We start from the raw sequence: 18,928 nt of genomic DNA, 5'->3' as shown, positions 1-18,928 counted from the left end.
GAAGGGAAGGTGATTGTAAGTCAGTTTGATTCTTCCTTAAGTGATAGAGAAAGTCGGCATATAAAAACCAATTCTTCTTCTTTGGTCCATTAAAGTCAGTATTGTCTGCTCAGACGGGCAGCAGCTCTCCAGCATCTCAGGTTGATGTCTTCCCCGTCACCTACTGCCTGGTCCTTTTAAGTGGAGGTGCCGGGGATTGAACCTGGGACTTTCTGTATGCCAAGCAGATGCTCTACCACTCTGCCCCTCTCCACAGCCCATTATGGATTTGTTCTTCCATATAGCACGCAGTGCATGGCTGGTATTAAAACACAACAGCAGCGAAGCCACTGGGCTGGCAGAGCGAGCGCCGCTGGCTCATTCGTTTCACATGCCAGCAATTATTCACAACCTGCACTACATTCATCCTTCAATCAGAATCCTCTGATACTTGAACGATCTTGCAAGCATCATGATTTGCAAGTATAATAGTGTTTTCCTTTTTCCTTTTCTTTTTTTACACTTTCCACTCCAGTCTGCTCTAGATAGACATTCTCTGGCTTTTCACTTTGCTGCTAAAATTACTCTGGCTGCCATTATCATATACCTAAACAGTTCTTCCAGAGTTTTTGGTATATTTTTTGGTGGAATGTCCAGTAACATACTTTTAGCTTCCATAGGAAATGTAATCTAAGATTTTCTGGATTTCAGCATTTATTTCTTTCCAGTACTTTTTTGTTTTTTTGCATGTCCACCACAGATGATAAAAAGTACCATCCATCTTTTTTACATTTCCAACATTTCCCTTTGTAATTCTTGTCTATCTTCTCAATGTCCTTTGGAGTAATATACCACTGATAAAACATTTTATACCAATTTTCTCTTGGTGATTGACTAGCTGTGAATTTTTTATCTTTAGTCCATAAGGTTTCCCCTTGTTGGAAGGATATTTCAGTTTTGCATCCATTTAATCATACATGTCTTAACTTGTTCTGTTTCTGTATCAAATTTTAGTAACAGCTTATAGATTCGTCCTAATAAATGATCCTTTTGTTTCATTATTAACCTTTCAAATTTGGGTTTTCCTGTAGCACTATTCATTTGAGGCAACCACTGGGAAATCTGGTGATTCCCTACTGGCTTAGCATGGGCTCCTGGAGGCAAAGGAAAAAACAGTCAACAAACTTCCCTGTAAAAGATGTTTGCTTTCCACTACAGATCATTCCCTGCTACATGCACCCAGAAGAGAAAATGGAATGTGTTCTAGGCAGCAGCTTTTTTAAGGGGGAGAGGGTTGTTGATATTTATTTATTTACAACATTTATTAGCTGCCTTTCTACCTAGCAGCACTCAAGACCAAGTGGTACCGAGTTGTTTTCTGTTGCCCCAGAAGTTCGGACCAGAACCAATGGGTTGAAATTAAATCAAAAGAGTTTCCGTATTGACATTAGGAAGAATTTTCTAATAGAGTGGTTCCTCAGTGGAACAGGCTTCCTTGGGAGGTGGTGAGCTCTCCTTCCCTGGAGGTTTTTAAGAAGAGGCTAGATGGCCATCTGTCAACAATGCTGATTCTATGACTTTAGGCAAATCATGAGAGGGAGGTCATCTTGGCCATCTTCTGGGCATGGACTAGGGGTCACTTCTGGTGTGTGTGGGGAGGAGGTAGTTGTGAATTTTCTGCATTGTGCAAGGAGTTGGACTAGATTAACCTGGTGGTCCCTTCTAACTCTATGATTCTATGATTCTAAAGTGGCTTGCAATATAAGTGAAATAACAGGGCCAGGAAGCAATTTTCCTCCAGGTCAGATTAGCCAGGGATCCTGGAGGGTTGTTTTTTTTTTTGCCATCTTCTGAGAGTGGAGTAGGGGTCATTGGGGGTGTGGAGGGGGAGGTAGTTGTGCTTTTCCTGTATTGTGCTGGGGGTTGGACTAGACCACCACTACCCTGGTGGTCCCTTCCAACTCTATGATTCTATAATTCTGTGACTTACGGCGACCCCTTATGGGGTTTTCAAGGCAAGAGACTAACAGAGGTGGTTTGCCAGTGCCTTCCTCTGTGTAGCAACCTGTCATTCCTTTGTGGTCTCCCATCCAAATACTAAACAGGGTTGACCATGCTTAGCTTCTGAGATCAGATGAGATCAGGCTATACCATGCTGCCTTCCAACAGCGATATACTGCAGGTATTAACAGTTATACTGCAGGTCAATATAAACAAATATTTATGTTTTAACATTGATAATTTGTGATTTTATGATATCATTTTCACCAGTAAGCCATCTTGAGCAGGACTCTGGAAATGCAGCATATAAATCTCTGAAATAAATAAATGAATAAAAGCAGACAAGCAGATGTGGGAAGTAGTCACTGAAGGTAGAAAGCTTGAAAACTTCTGCAAAGAGGTATCTTTGCTTAGTCAGAGGGCAGCTGTGTTGGTCTACAGTAGTATGGCTAGATCATGGTGCTACTGGACTTGAACCTAGATTCTAGTGCTGATGGACTCAAACCTAGATTTTGGTGTTACTGGACTTGAATCTAGATTCTGGTGCTACTGGACTCAAACCTAGATTCTGGCGATGATGGACTCAAACCTAGATTTTGGTGTTACTGGACTCAAACCTAGATTCTGGTGCTATTGAACTCGAATCTAGCTTTGCTCAGTCACAATAGAAGAAGAAGAGTTGGTTTTTATATGTTAACTTTCTCTACCACTTAAGGAAGAATCAAACTAGCTTACAATCACCTTCCCTTCCCCTCCCCACAACAGACACCCTGTGAGGTAGGTGGGGCTGAGTGTGATTAGCCCAAGGTCACCCAGCTGGCTTCGTGTGTAGGAGTGGGGAAACCTATCCGGTTCACCAGATTAGAGTCCACCGCTCATGTGGAGGAGTGGGGAATCAAACCCGATTCTTCAGATCAGAGACTACCGCTCCAAACTCCCACTCTTAACCACCACACCAAGCTAATGGAGGGGGTTGCCTTCACCACCAACCCCATTTGCTGGGTGCTCCAATGGAAACTATTAACAGATTCTGAGACCAGAAGACTGCAGGAAGCTGTCGTTTCCAAGGGATGCAGTCCCACCCGCCTCCGCCCCCTTCCCCACAGCTTCACCTGCTCCTGCGGAGGCGAGCGGAACTCCCGGGTGCGGCGAGCTGTCTCAGCGGCCGACATGGTGAACGCCAGCATCAGGGTGTTGTAGCGCTGCCGCTGGTTGGTCTGCAGGTTGTCCATGTACAACTCCGAGAAGGCGATGATGGCTTCCACGCGGTGTTGCAGCTCGCGGTCGCAGAAAAATTGCAGCAGGTTGCACATCTGCAGGGAGGAGGAGAGAAGGAAGGGCTGTAAATGCATGTGCGCCACCAGACTGGACCCTGGGGGACAGGGAACTCGATAGAAGCTGCTTTTCCAGATGACTGGGGTGGGGGGGTGGGGGGGTCGGAGTCCTGCTTCCCCAGAGTCTGTCTGATCTCTTTTAGAGGGTGGCTGTGTTGGTCTGCAGTAGAAGAGCTAGATTCGAGTCCAGTAGCACCTTAAGAGACTAACAAGATTTTCCAGATAAGAGCTTTCGACAGTCAAAGATTCCTTCCTCAGATACAAGTAGGAATGGAGATCACGGGGCCCTTATATCCTGGTTAGAAGATGGGAGGGGTGTTGCAAAGAAAGGAGTCAGGATGCAATGCAGAATCAATCTGATAACATTCTGCATTGTACCTTTGCATCCTGACTCCTTTCTTTGCAACACCCCTCCCACCTTCTAACTGGGATATAAGGGCCCCATGATCTCCATTCCTACTTGTATCTGAGGAAGGGAGCTTTGATTCTCGAAAACTTATACCTCGAAAATTTTGTTGGTCTCTAAGGTGCCACTGGATTAAAATCTGGATTCGAATTTAGCTCTTCCATTTGATCTGTATTTGGCTGGACTCTGGTCTCGGATGTCATTTGTCGAGGCCTCCCCACCCCCGCCTTCGACCCTCTCAAAATGTCTGCCTCCCCACCCCCCACCTTCACATTGCCTCTCAATTCTGCAGCTCCTCTCACTTCCTTACCTCCCACTCTGGCTGTGGATCAGCTCTTTTTTGCTCCTTACCCCTGCCTTTTCTAAATTAGAAATTCCTTGGCTTTCTGTACTACAATCCCTTCTATCAACTCTTAAACTGCCACAGCATTCACTTTAGAACCTCTTGCCCCACGCCCCTTCTTGGCTCCACCCCCTCACCATCCCCATTTCCCCCCCCCTGCTCCTTTCCCTTTCCATTTGTGCCAACCGATTTCAAATTCTAAGCCTGCAGCGAGAGGCCACCTATCTCGAATAGGAACTTGGCTGGCTCATGCACCTGATCACAGAAACAGCTATTCTGGCCTACCTATGGATGCCTACATACTTGGAGGACTCTCCCCGCCAGATGAACTCTCAAATTAACAAAGAAGTAAAAACAAAAAACACCCCAAACCAGCCTGATGAGGAATAAATACGCTTCAGGAAACAGGGAATGTTGAGAGTAGCCGGGGGGAAAGGGTGGGCCTAGGGATCAGCAGCCTCAAACCCCTGGGAACTTCAAGAATCCTGCAGGGGGATATTTTTTTGAGTAGGATTACCAAATTGCTCCCCCCTCCCATGATTCCTTGTACCCTCCCCCTCACTTATTATTTACTGTTCCGCAAATTAAGTAATTTCAAGCACTTCTCACATAAAGTCTAGTGGCGGAAACCATGATGCCCCGCGCAAGGCGCATGCCTGCTGTCTGTAATGCAGTGTGGTCTCTATTCACATTGGTTCACTTTTCAAAAATGTGGTATGTGGACAGTTCACTCTTTGCGAACGGGACCCCTTGCTCTTTGCCCCTGGCTGTGGGCAAAGCTACTAGGGAAGTATCCCCAAGATTAAGTGAATTATCAGGGAGACAAAGCAGACAGGGAAGTCATGAAGCCGGCATTTTACCTGCAACTTGACAGACTCAGGGAGAGTCATCTGCAGCAGGCCTTCTTCCAGCCCCTCCTCATCTTCTTCCTTGGCCTCCAGCTCCCCAGCCTCGATGGCTTTCAGCTCCCTCTTGTCTCCTTCCTCAGCTTCCTCCTTCTGCCCCCCTCCTGCCTCTTTCTCTGCCCCTTCTTCCTCCTCCTCCTCCTCTGCTGCTTCCTCCTCCTCCTCAGGCACCTCTTCTTCTCCTTCTTCACCTCCCTCTTCGGCAGCCTCAGCTGCCTCCTCTTCTTTGGACTCGCTAAATACGTTGGGCTCGATCATCTTGAGGATGTGGCGGACGTCTTCATCCTCGAAGACAGCCATGATGAGGAGGGTGCAGACAAGCTTGAGGACTGGCACGAACTGGAACTCCACGCTGCCTCCCACAGGGTCGCGGGTGTGCTGTCCGCCATCTTGGACAGCCTCAGTAAGCATGGTGATGGCCTTCACTTTCAGGATGTCCAAGGGGATAAACGGGCTCTGCTGGTACAGCTCGGAGTTGGTGCTGATGAAGCAGATGTCCGAAAAGTGTAGCGGAGGGCGTAAACAAGCGCTCATGCCCACGCCGGGCAAGCCAGGCTTCTTGCTGCCTTCTGGAAAGAGGGTGATGCTCTTGGTCTCGTCTGTCATGGGGACGATGAATTCGCTGTTCATCATGAGGCGGGAGCGTTTGGCTGACTCCAGGTGCATGCTGATCAGCAGGTCATAGAAGCCGCTGCGCAGCAGGCCCGGCAGATGGTTGCTTTCAATGGTGTACAGCAGCTGGGACTCATCCACGTGGCTGCACAGGGCATGCGCCACCCGGTTGTTACCCAGGGCACAGACGGCGCAGTACAGCTTCAAGGTGTGTGAGTGGAACTTCAGGAGGTTCAACCGCTCAGACAGCTCCAGGATGTCGATGCACCTGGTGGAGAGGTGGGCGGGAAATTAGGGGGCAGGTGGGTGGGGTGAGGAATGCCTGGTTGCTTGCTGAACAGCAAGTGTACAAACCACCAACAAAAACGACAGGCACTTTCCCCTCTGGGATGCCTCCATGGTTGTTGTGGAAAGCTAGTCACCACTGGCCAAGTATTTATTATTTGGTTATTCATCAAAAACATTTGTAGGCTGCCTTTCCACCCAATCAGGGTCCACAAGGCAGTGAACTTAAAAAACATTAGTTTCAGAAGGTAGCCACAGAATCAAAGAGCTGACAGGGCCCACCAGGGTCATCTAGTCCAACCCCCTGCACAACGCAGGAAATTCACAACTACCTCCCACCCGATACACCCCCAGTGACCCCCTACTCCATGCCCAGAAGATGGCCAAGATGGCCATGTTTGTCTGCAGTAGAACCGTTAGATACGAGTCCAGCTGCACCTTAGAGACCAAGAAGATTTTCGGGGTACGAGCTTTTGAGAGTCAAAGTTCCCTTTATCAGACATGATAAAAACATTAAAACATTTCAGCAACTAAAAACATGGATAAAAATTAGAAAATAATTCAATTAAAACACATAAACAACACTATATGGAGGGTCAGGAGCTGTTATTGGGGGTAAGCTAGATGAAACAAAAAACCTTCACCTGCTGGCAAAAAAGACGCTGACAGAGGGAGACAGATGAATCTCCTTGGAAAGGGAGTTCCAAAGTTTTGGTGCCACAACCGAGAATGCCCTTTCCTGGGTCGCCACCTATCTAGCTTCAGATGGCCCTGCAAAAACCAGCTTGAGTAAAATCCCTACAAATCTGGGGATGATAGCAAATTAGGGCCATCCGAAAATCCTCGCACAGAAAGGAAGAGGAAGGAAGGTGGAAGACCTTGGGACTTTATTGTCAGCCATGAGAACTAAGGGGCAAACTGTGCATGCAAGAAAGCCACAACTGCAACTTCTCCCTTGCAGATAGCCCACAAGGGGGAGGCCTCTTTGGCACAGAGGAGGAGTTATGAGGGCGTGGACAATGTGCATAAAGCACAGTATGCCCTCATAGGTGATTGAGAAAGATTAACTAGAAGTTCTATTTTATAACAAAACACACTGAAAATCCAGTTATGGATGTCTGAGCATCTCATCTAGCTTGACCCTCAGGGTCGTCGATCAGATGTCTGCCGCCTCCTGTCCCAAGGAGGTGATGCAGCCCCTATCACAGAGACCACCCAGCATGCTAAGACTTGCAGAGGGGATTGGTTGCAGGAGACTGACCGGCTCTCTTCGGGGATGTGAAGGGCCATCATGATGTTAGGTTCGGTACACTCTGCCATCCAGCCGTGCCGGTCGCCAACACGGCCCACGTCCACCCGCAGGAAATCATTCGGCATGCGGCTCCAGGTCATGGGAGTCAGCATCTGGATGTTGAGCCTCGGCGGGCTTTGTGGTTCTGGGTTCCTCCGCTCACTGCGGAACATGGCCGCCGAGATTGGCATGATGTTCTGTGAGGAGAGGCAGAGAGAGAGAGTTTGCTCCAGGAGGCCCACCTGCAAACTCCCCCACTGTTCTGACCCACTGCGCTCTTTCGAGGGATGGCTCTTACCTTCAGCTTGCCCAGTTCAAACTGGATCACGTTCTGGCTTGTCGGGAGAGTGAAGACGGCAGGAAACAGCTTTGTGTTTGGCTCCACCTGGGAGGGTGGTATGCAAGAAAACACAATGGAAACGCACAGAAAGAGGGAGGCAGCCTTTAAAAAAAGGCAACTCAGTGGCATCGCAGGATGAGACCCAGGACCTTTCAGCCCTTTAAAGGGAACTGGAACACCCCATGAATGCAGAATAGTCGCTGCCTAAGGCTGCCAATCTCCAGTGGAGCCTGGAGTTTCCCCAGAATTACAACGGATCTCCTGTCTACAGAGGTCAGTTACCCCGGAGGTAGTGGCAGCTTTGGAGGGTGGGTAAGAGCTTTGGGGGGGGGGATTTGTGAGCATGCAATATTGTCCCTTCCAGGGTAAACTGTCAAACACGGGAGTGACAGGGACGCTCTAGCATATTCCTCCAAAAACTATGGTTTCCATAGAGTTTTTTTGAGGGACGTGCTAGAGCGCCCACGTCTCTTCTGGGTTTACCACGGAAGGGACATTATTTTGCTAGGCTTCGCCGCGAGCTTGTGGGGATTGTCCCCCCTTTAGCTGGCCTTTTTCCCCCGCTGGCCAGCTGAGGGGCAGCAGGCAGGCCTGTTAATTGGTGGGCCTGCCATTAACAGGCATCTGGCAACCCTATGTGGCAGCCATTTTGTGGCTGCACCCACCATTCTATATTAGAATTCCAAAGGTGTCCACAGGCTCAAAAAGTCTGAGGACCCCAGCTTTAGGTTGATGCATATAAATGGCAGCCTTCATCCACTCCTGATCTTGGGAGGCCTTGAAGATGGGGAGCCTCAGTCCTGCCTTTCCTTCAATAAAGCGTCTCTGCTCACCTGGAAGAAAGTGTTGACCTCCTTCCCATTGGCCGTGAAGGTCATAAGTCCCGTTGCCAGGTCAACAAGGCAGCCAATCACCAGGTCCACAGTGCTGACCCGGGTCTGCTGGGTACTGCTGACAAAGTCCCCTCCCCAGACCATATAGCAGTTGCTTCTCTTGATGCTGGCAAAGAGAGAGATGGCTGAAAAGACCCCTCAAGGACATTTTTTTGGGGTAACTAAATCTTTCCCCCAACTTCCAAGTCCCACCATCTCCAGCCTCCACTGAATCTTACCAGACTTTGAGTTAGGCACAACATGACCCCCGTTATCCTCAGCAAACGGACCTGCAAGGCATGGCAGATTGGGCTAACTCTTACCTGTCATGGATGTTTCCCTTGTCGTCACCCATGGTGATAGTGACGTTGCGCACCTTGCTGAGATCAAAATTCATGTCATGCTGGTGGTAGTCGGGGGTGACCCAGCCCACCCAGACGCAGGTGGGCTCTTGGCCTGCGTAGATCCGGACTGAGTAGTAATACTACGAAGGTGGGAGGGAGAGGGGGAGGGAGAGAGAGAGAGAGAGGCAAGAAATAAATCATCATAATTAACATGGATGGTTTCAAAGCCTCTAAGGGAGGGGTCTCCAACTTCTTTTGAGCCTGGGGACACCTTCGGAATTTTGAGAAGGGGTGCTGATAGGGTTGCAAGGTGGGTGGTTTTGCCCACCAATCCATCAGACCGCTCCGGAGCAGGGATTGATCACGTCACTTCCAGGTTTATCCATGGAAGCACCACATTGCCGTGGCTGCTTTAGCACTCAAACCCCCCAAACGCCAGCATTTTGGGGGCTTGAGTGCTAAAGTGACCACGAAGATGCAGCGTTTCTGGTGATAAACTCGGAAGTGACATAACTGCATTGCGCATGTGCCATCACCCCAGCCCTGCCCCCCAAAACCTCCCGCCAACGGAGAGAGGGGACCTGGCAATCCTAGGTGCTTAACACCACTCCAAAATGCCTGCCACAGGAGGTGGAGCCAAATGCAAATTAGCTGCTTCAGGAGGCGGAACCATATAGAATACCTTCCTCCTCACACTTCCTGGGAAGAAGGAAATCTTGAAGTGGGAATGGAACCACACAGTGACAAAGGAAAAGCACAGATGCTCAACAGACCTCTTGATCCTCCAGTGGATCACCCTTTCACTAATTGAGGGCAGCCAATAACAATCTCTGCCTTACAATGGCTCCGCCCATGTTCTGAAAACTTGATGGGCACCAACAAAAGCATGGCACACTGGGGCACTGTGGTTGGAAACCCTGCTCTAAGGTCTCAAGGACCTGTTGGTCTCAAGGATCTGTTGGGCAGACTGATACCTCCTACCTACCTCCCCCCACTTTAAATGACTCTCAGCTGTTCTCAGTCATCTGTGCCTCCTGGAGCATGCTCTGCCCCAACACCAGGCCACTCTGTGTTTTCTTTTCTTTAATGTACAAAGTCACATTTTTCTGCATATCTGGCCAGTCCTCTGAGTTGGCAGAGCCGACCCTTGTCTGTCAGTGGCCGACTGTGCGGGTTTCATAATCCACACAGGGGATGGTCCATTTACCATTTAACAAGTGATTACTTATTATCACTACTGCGGTTGTTTTCTTGTGTCAAGTAACATTTTGCCTTGCATTTTATATGGATATGTTGTTTTAAAATGATAAATAAATACATTTTAAAAATGTAAAAGTCGTGCATACAATTTCAGAGATCAATTTTTTTAGGATAAAAATACCTCATAAGGTTCACTTCTGGATGTGTTTTAATAATCATGTTGTATATTTATGACCACTGAGGAAGGCCTATTCAGGACAAAACACATATGGTCCTGTATTGGTCATTTATATTGAAAGTATATCAACTGTGTATGAGATTTTTGTAACTGATGTTTTTATATGTAGCCTGCATTATAGGCCCTGTGTTTTTAACAACTTTATAGTGTACACCTTGTAAATATATAATGTACAGCTTGCTTTCTAGTATCCCTTGGTGGAGAGGAAACACCCCCTTCTCTCGAGCGAGAAAGCCCCGCACCACGACCCAGTTCCCACTACCGTTGTCGTGTTCATAATGATCTCGGGATCGTCTCGGTTATCTGGGACCACCTCCTCTTCCAAGCGAGGCATTGTGGGGATCACAGGAGGTGGGGCAATGAACGTAGTGGCCTTCTTGGCTTTGAACAGGAAGCTGGAGAAGACAAATGGGAAAGCGAGCTCGATCAGAAAGTGCTCAGTCCAAAATATCATGCCTCATTCTCTCTAGGGCCTCAGGAACACTTACTTAGAAATAAGAACTAATGAAGTCAGTGGGACTGACTTCCCAGCAGCCGTGAATGGGACTGAGCTGATCAACATATAACTATGGATCGGGCCTTGAATAGCTTTCGTGACAACTGGCACAATATAAGGAAGCACAGCATGCATGATACTTCAATAACACCCTCATCCCCTGTGAAATCTTAAAAGTACTTTTACACATTCAGTTTTGACCACAACATATATCATTCAGATAGATTTGAGCCCAGCAGCACTTCAGAGACCAACAAACATTTTTGGGTATAAGCTTCCAAGAGTGACATCTCCCTTTGTCAAAAATATTGTTGGTCTCTAAGTTGCTACTGGATTCAAATCTAGCTGTTCTACCACAGACCAACATGGCTACCTTCTGACTGAATTTTATTCAGTTAATGTACAGGCTTCCCTGACCTGGATGGCTCAGGTTAGCCTGATCTCGTCAGATCTCAGAAGCTAAGCAGGGTTGGCCATGGTTAGTATCTGGATGGGCGACCTCCAAGAAACACCAGGGCTGTGACGCAGAGGCAGGCAATGGCAAACCACCTCTGAATGTCTCTTGCCTTGACAACCCTCCATGGCCACCATAAACTGACTGCAACTTGACAGCCCTTTACCCACACGGACTGTAGTCAGCCCCTGTGAAGAGAAAGGGGCCATGTGTCCTTACCGCCCGCCATGCTGCTTACCCTCGTTTGGTCTTGCTCTTTTCTGTAGAGGCATCCTTTTCATTCTCAACTTTGGGGGCCTCCTTGGGGGGCTCTTTTGGGGTGCCAGGAGGAGGGGGGCCCTGTTTCTCCTTCTCTGCCTCCTCGGCCTCTTTGCGGCTAGCAGTTTTCTTCAACTGCTCATACTCCGAGTCGAGGTCGACATCCTTGACGTCCTCTTCGGGGATGGTGAGGGCATGGGTGAGAGGTGTTGTACCTGCTGTGATCTTGAACTTTTCGTGGAACTCCACAGGCATGCTGAGGCGCAGGAAGAGGAGTTCCACCACTGCGTTCTGGGAGCCGAAAGTCCGGTGGGTCAACTTTAGACATGGCGGGTTGTCCACGGTGCCATCAATCCGTGACACCTGCCAGGGAAGGGGAAAAAAAACAGAGTTTCACTTACCTGTAACTGTTGTTCATCTGATGGTTCTTCTATGCAGTAACACATTGGGACTGCGCAGGTGCAGGCCAGCCACGGATAAGATTTGTCAGCTTCTAGCAAAATCTAAAAGAGTGCTCCCCTCCCCTGGGGCATGCAGACTCCCCGCCCCTCGGTCACATGACCCAAGGAGGAGGGGGCACTCTTCCCTCCAGTTCTCCAACCTGCCGCCACGGAACCAAACACCTAGACAAGGAATGGTCCCGCAGCAGGGAAGGAGGGAGGGAATGAGTTACTGCATAGAAGAACCATCAGATGAACAACAGTTACAGGTAAGTGAAACTCTGTTTTTCATCTGAATGGCTTCTATGCAGTCCCACATTGGGGGAATAGCGAGCTCGCTTACCAGGATGGTGGGTGCGGGACATTCACCGGAACAAGGACTGCAACACTGCACGTCCTACAGCTGCATCTCTCACTGAATCCACATCCATAGCGTAATGCTTCATAAACATAGAGGGAGTGGACCAGGTGGCAGCTTTGCAGATGTCCCGGAGGTCTATCTTAGACGAAAAGGCTGTCGAAGAAGCATACGCTCTGGTGGAATGTGCCTTGAGCATAGATGGGCATTCTTGATGGGCAAGATCGTAGGCGAGCTTGATAGTAGATGTGATTCACCTCGACAGAGTCTGAGGAGAAGCCCGACAACCTCTACGGCTTCCTCCGAAGCAAACGAAAATGTTATCATCCTTACAAAAGGACTGAGAGCGATGGATATAAAAAAGGAGGGCTCTCCTGACATCGAGTGAGTGTAATGCCCTATCAGCATCCGAGGATGGATGGGGGAAAAAAACCGGAAGGACAATGTCCTGTGACAGGTGGAACGCAGAAACTACTTTAGGCAGAAAGGAAACCTTTGGCCTGAGAACTACCCTATCTGAATGGAATTTAGTATAAGGAGGGGAGTGTGAGAGTGCTGATAAGTCACTCACCCTCCGTGCTGAGGTAATTGCGACCAGAAATGCCGCTTTAAACGAGAGAAGAGCCAATTCGCAGGTAGCCAATGGCTCAAAGGGAGGTCTCATCAGTTGAGAAAGCACTAACGATAGACTCCACTGAGGAATCGGGGGGGTGACGGGAGAGTACAAATTAGTAAGACCTCTTAGAAACTTCTTGGAAAGGGGATGAGAAAAAACTGAAAAAGTCAATATCTGGGTGAAAAGCCGATATAGTGGCCAAATAAACTTTAATGGAGGAATCAGATAAACCCTCATCTTTAAGGAACAACAGATATTCAAACACAACAGACAATGGGCAGGTAATTGGCGAAACATTCATGCCCTTAGCCCAATCAGAAAAGCGTTTCCATTTTGCATCGTAGGAGCGACGAGTGGAAGATTTGAGGGAGTGAAGGAGGACCCTAGCCACCCTGTCCGACCACTGCCCTAAGGTAGCACTCTCCAGGCTGCTAGTTGAAGGTCGGGAGGGAAGTGGGAGGGATCCTTCGGGAGAAGGATGTAGTTCCCCCGCGCAAGTGACATGAGAACTGCAAACCAAGACCTCCCGGGCCAAAAAGGAGTGACAAGGATGGCATCTGTCTTGTCTTAGATTACCTTGGCTAGGACCTTCTGAATCAGGGGGAAAGGTGGAAAAATGTAGAAGAGGGTTCCGTTCCAAAGTATCTGGAAGGCATCCTCCATTGAAGCCTGGCCGGTCCCCGCCCTCGAATAAAAAGTGGGACACACTGCACTGAGGTGTGTCGCAAACAGGTCTACTTGGGGGTGACCCAATTGATGGAACAATTGATTGAGGCAATCGCTGCCCAGGACGTTTTCGTGTGCCTGGTTGGGAAATCGACTCAGGGCATCCGCTAGCGTGTTGTTCTTGCCTGCAATGCGGATCGCCACTAGGGTGGCGTTGTGATTGATGGCCCACTCCCTAACGATGGTGGCTTCCTTGGAGAGCGAAATGGACCCTGTGCCGCCCTGTTTGTTTAAGTAATACAGGGCGGCGGAGCTGTCTGTGGCGATCTGAATGTGCCGTCCGTCCAGGTGCCCTGTAAACGAAGACAGAGCGAGACGGATGGCACGCAATTCAAGTAGATTGATGTGAAGTGTAGACTCTATAGGAGACCAAACACCCTGGGAGGTCAGGTTACCACAGTGAGCCCCCCACCCTGAGAGGGAAGCGTCAGTGAACAGGAACCTGTTAGGAGATGGTTTGTGAAAAGGTACGCCCGTTAAGATGTTGCTGTCATGAACCCACCACTGTAGGGAAGAGATTACGTATCTGGGGATGGTCAGACACTTGTATTGTGGGTCAACATTGAGTTTGAAAACTCGAAGAAATCAGTTTTGTAGCGGGCGCATACGAAGCCTGGCGAATTCCACACAGCCGTGGTGGAAGCCATGAGGCCTAACAGCTTCTGTATATTGTGGGCCGTCTGAAACCTTTTCTTTGTAAACCTCGTCACCATGCCTTTAATGGCACCAACTCTTTGAGTGGGGAGAAAGGCTCTGGCCAACCGAGTATCTATACACACACCAATGAATGTTTGGATTTGGGCAGGAATCAATTTGGACTTCTCAAAATTAACTAAGAGACCCAGTTCATGTAATGTGGAAAGAATCAAGTCCACTTGTGTGGACAATTCAGACTGCGAGTGGGCCGCCACTAACCAGTCATCAAGGTAAGGGTTACACAACCCTTGAGGGCTAAATGGGCTACCACAACAGCGAGACACTTCGTGAAGGTTCTGGGTGCTGTAGAAAGCCCGAATGGCAACACATCGTACTGATAACACTTATCGTCACATCTGAACCTTAAATATTGGCGACACTCCTCGTGAATCGCTATATGAAAATAAGCATCACGGAGGTCTAGTACCACAAGCCACGTGACTATTCAAAAGGGGAAGGACCTCTGGAAGCGTAAGCATGCAGAACTTCCTAGTCTTAACAAAGACACTGAGATCCTGGAGATCCAAGATAGGTCGTTTCCCTCCACCCTTCTTATCTACCAGAAAGAAATGGGAATAGAACCCATGATTCTGTTGTGAGGATGAGACCTCCAAAATAGCTCCCTTAGACAGGAGCGTGAATTTCTTGCAGCAATAGATTAGGGGCAGGTGACGAAGAACGGCCCATGGGCCTATAGGGAGGTAACATGTCAAATTCAATAAAGTAACCAACTTTTATTATTTAAAGAACCCAAACATCGTTAGTGATCAAAGACCAGGCATAAAAGAAAGCTGAGAGGCGATCACGAAAACAAACAGACACGTCTAGTCATGCCTGTTTTGATTTGTTGAAGCCACCAGGCGCCCCTTGTTGACCCTTATGTGATCTGGATTTGGGAAATTTCCTATCCTGATAGGGTCGGGGAAAGGATGGGTGGAAGGAAGGATGCTGAAAGGAACCCTGAAAGCGGTAAGGACAGTTGGGCTGATTAGCCTGACGGCCAAAGTAGCACTGTCTAGTGGCAGGAGCTTGATGGGTAATCCCAAGGGATTTCGCATTTGATTTATTTTTCTTCAAGTGATCCAAAAAGGTGTCAGTTTGGTCGCTGAACAGCGATACCCCTTCGAAGGGAAGGTCTTCAATACGGGCCTTAGTGTCGTGGGGAAGTGCCGACTGATGCAGCCAAGCGTGCCTGCGGATTATGATAGCAGAGGCTATGGCCTTGCTGGATGAATCCGATACATGGCGAGCAGCAGTTAACTGCTGTTTCGCTAGGGACATGCCCTCGGATTGGACAGCTAGAACTGAGGGACCTGGTCTTCTGGCAGAATAGCAATTTGAGGGGATATACGATCCCAGAGGGTATATTGGTACCTTGCCATCATGGCAAGAAAATTAGAAATCCGGACACTGACAGCCATAGATGAATAAACCTTCCTGGCAAGGGTATCTAACTTACGACCCTCTACGTCACGAGGAGAAGAATGCACACCAGATCTGTACTTGCCAGGCAGTGCCTCTACAATAACCGAATTGGGGGGGGATGTTGGTAGAGAAACTCTCCTCCTTCCTTACGGATCTTATACAGATTTTCAACACATTTGGAGGAAGAAGGAGTTGAGGCCTGCCTAACCCAGTTAGCGTGAAGGATTTCTAAGATACTCTTCAGGATAGGGAAGACTGAAGGGCCTATACCAGGGGTGTGAAGGATATCCATCACATCCACTACAGAACCGGAATCCTCCGGTTTGAACTCAATATTAAGGGCTTTCGCCATACGAATTAACTGCTCAGCATAAGAGCGAATATCCCCAGGAGGAGAAGGAGGTTTAGAGTCCCCAACAACGTCCTCTGGCGACTGTATGGAGGTACGGGACTCATCATCATCAGCCGAATCAGGCGAGAAGGAGGGGTCACAATCAGAACAATAAGTGTCCCTTGACCGAGAAGGAGATCTGGAAGGACGTGGCTCGCAAGTATGTCCTTGCCTTGAATGGGCGGACTCGGAGTGGCACAAAGGCTTCTGTCGACTGCTGGAGAGCAGACAACTGTGGGATGCGGCTGGGGATCCAAGATAGGTCGAGGGAGTAGGTATCGGCGACGATGACTCCGGTGTCAAAGGGAGGGACTTCTCCAGGAACGGCTCCGCCGAGACGAACGGCTCCGACGTGCAGAGCGACTCTGACCTGACGAGAGGCAGGACTCCGGCGAGGCTTCTGCCCTGGCTCAAGATGGGACGAGGCCCTTGACGACTCCACACGGGTCTCCTCAGAAGGTCAACGAGGATCCTGAGGGGCCTGATCCCCTTGGAGTTCAGACAACTCTGCTCCACGCCCCTGAACCTGAAGTTGTGAGGACGTAGGGGGCAATTGAGGCACGTCCTTGTAGAGCGTAAAGAGGTGCTCTTTAAACTCTGCTGAAGCCACCTGGGCCCTGCTCGGGATTGGGGCCGAGGGGGTAGCCAGGGTAAGAGGAGGAGAGTCCTCGATAACGATGGACTGAGGCTCAGCAGCATCCGAAGGACGAGGCGCCTTGTCTTGCGAACGGCACCGCGAAGACATCGGGTCTGATTGGAGTCGAGGAGATTTGGACGACCTCGAAGGCGAACGACACCGTGCTGATGGCGACTTTGAAGACAATTGGCGCCGAGAATATTTCGGCGACCTAGAGGGCGGTCGACGCCGAGGAGATTTTGAGCGGGAAACTCGCTTTGATGAGCCGCGGCCGCGGCCATCTTGAGAGACCGGAGCTATAAACTTTGCTGGCCGAAGGACGACCGAGGACGGCTTTTTAGAGGGGGCAGCCCCAGTGGATCTTTTGATCGGGGAACCCACCACAGATTTAGCCTTACCGGTCGTAGGGCCAGTATCGACGGGATTATCTTGCTGGCGGAGAGACTCCTTGTAGAGATGGGAGGTGAGACGAGTGGTGCGGTCTCTCAAGGCCTTGGCAGTAAGTTTACCACAACTCTTACAAGTTGCAGCAACATGGCCTTCTCCCAAACAAAGGAGGCATTCCTTGTGAGGATCGGTCTTCGCTACCTTCGCACCGCAAGAAGAACATTTCTTGAAGGGTGGAACCTTTTTAGGCTCCATTGCTAGAGACGAAGCTAGACACGTTCTCTCTCCATGGCGGCAGAAAGAGAACTGGAGGGAAAAGTGCCCCCTCCTCCTTGGGTCATGTGACCGAGGGGCGGGGAGTCTGCATGCCCCAGGGGAGGGGAGCACTCTTTTAGATTTTGCTAGAAGCTGACAAATCTTATCCGTGGCTGGCCTGCGCCTGCGCAGTCCCAATGTGGGACTGCATAGAAGCCATTCAGATGAACACAGAGTTATAGCAGGTGAGGGCAGTCATGGGGGTGAGCTCCTTTCCCTGCTCTGGATGAGCCTGAATGACTTCCTGAGGTGAGCAAAAAATGTTGGGGTTCCTTCTGGAAGCTTCCAAGGGTCCCTTGAATGAAAAGGTCAGTAGTAGCAGATGACTGCTCTTGAAAGGGAACTCGCTCCCCTGCAGCTGGCCTCCCCTGCAATGTGACAATGCAGAAGCATTTTGGGTGTATCCTAGGTTCCCACAAGGTGACAGAGACCTGGCACAAACTGAGGTGGAATCTTAGAAGGTATTCCAAAATCCTCAGTGCTATACACAGCAGGCAAAGTAAGTGTGGAAAACATTCCCCAGAGGGAGAAAAGAGCTGTCCCTCATATCGAAGTTCCATCTTCACAAGCATCTCTTTCTTTGCTTATGTTCTCATCTCAACCATGGGCAGACCCTCATCTCACCAATTCTGTCCCAACATTTCCAGGCCCCCTCCGAGCCCTCAATCCATTACCAACTCAAGCAGACCTGGCTGCTCCCAGTCGCAGTTCCCCCTTTGTCTCTAGGGCTCCCAGACAACGCCTTTCCCTTACTCCCTGAGGTCCTGATCCCCTTTCACCTACCCCCCTTGGCATCCTCACAAACTGCTCCCGCATGTACCTCTCCATTTCACACCCTTTGCTCACAATCCCGCAGAAGCCTCGCTCCCTCCTATATATTTAGGATATTTCTATGCCGCCTCTTCAGATGACTGCTTGAGACGGTTTACAATTAAAACAATTAAACAATATTTTAAAAAAGCCACTGGGCAAAAAGTAGCATAAAAACTATCCATAAAACAAAAGCAGACCATTAAAAGGCTGATACTGTAAAAAAAAAAAACTAATTTAAAGCCTGGGTAAATAGAAGTGTTTTGACCTGGGGCTAGGGTTGCCAAGAGTCAGGTGGTGGCGGGCAAACCCCCGCCAATCCACCTGGCCGCCTGCTGACCAGCTGAGGGTTGGAGGGCAATCTGTGCAGGCAGGGACAGGTCACTTCCGGTTCACACCTGGAAGTGCTGCATCGCAACAGGCCTTTACCACTCAAACTGGGAGTTTGAATGGAAACCGGCCCTTTGCAATGCAGCACTTAGGGAGTGCGCGACACACACCCCCTCCACTCCAAAAACCTCCCGCCGAAGTAGAAGAGGGACCTGGTAAGCCTACCTGGGGCCTAAAAGAATGAAAAGTAGGTGTCAGGCCCTTGCTGCTAGCAGGGGTAAAGGCTCTTGACATGGCCAGGCCATCTGGCTACACACCAAGTCCTTGGTTCCCATGCCTGTAAACTCTGTGTACAGTTTCACTCTTCCTTTCCCACAGCTGCGCTGGATATTTAGTCTGCCTGTCCTGGGAAGAGCTTATTGCGGGGATGCTTGCCCGT

General features: G+C 49.4%; 1 protein-coding gene across 1 annotated transcript in view; it reads right to left on the bottom strand.

The window, feature by feature from the left end:
- RYR1 (ryanodine receptor 1) overlaps nucleotides 1-18,928 on the bottom strand; it is a 223,826-nt gene that overhangs the window by 127,207 nt on the left and 77,691 nt on the right. The window contains exons 29-36 of the mRNA XM_056847594.1: nucleotides 11,339-11,721; nucleotides 10,413-10,545; nucleotides 8,692-8,852; nucleotides 8,330-8,495; nucleotides 7,455-7,541; nucleotides 7,127-7,353; nucleotides 4,924-5,848; nucleotides 3,093-3,293 (exon numbers count right to left, since the gene is read on the bottom strand). Of these exons, the coding sequence (XP_056703572.1) occupies nucleotides 3,093-3,293; nucleotides 4,924-5,848; nucleotides 7,127-7,353; nucleotides 7,455-7,541; nucleotides 8,330-8,495; nucleotides 8,692-8,852; nucleotides 10,413-10,545; nucleotides 11,339-11,721 (2,283 nt within the window). The remainder of the gene's footprint in view (nucleotides 1-3,092; nucleotides 3,294-4,923; nucleotides 5,849-7,126; nucleotides 7,354-7,454; nucleotides 7,542-8,329; nucleotides 8,496-8,691; nucleotides 8,853-10,412; nucleotides 10,546-11,338; nucleotides 11,722-18,928) is intronic.

The sequence above is a fragment of the Euleptes europaea genome, chromosome 3, assembly GCF_029931775.1.
Source record: "Euleptes europaea isolate rEulEur1 chromosome 3, rEulEur1.hap1, whole genome shotgun sequence".
NCBI lineage: Eukaryota > Metazoa > Chordata > Lepidosauria > Squamata > Sphaerodactylidae > Euleptes > Euleptes europaea.
The sequence above is the reverse complement of the archived record's forward strand: the minus strand, read 5'-3'. Positions and strand labels throughout refer to the sequence as shown.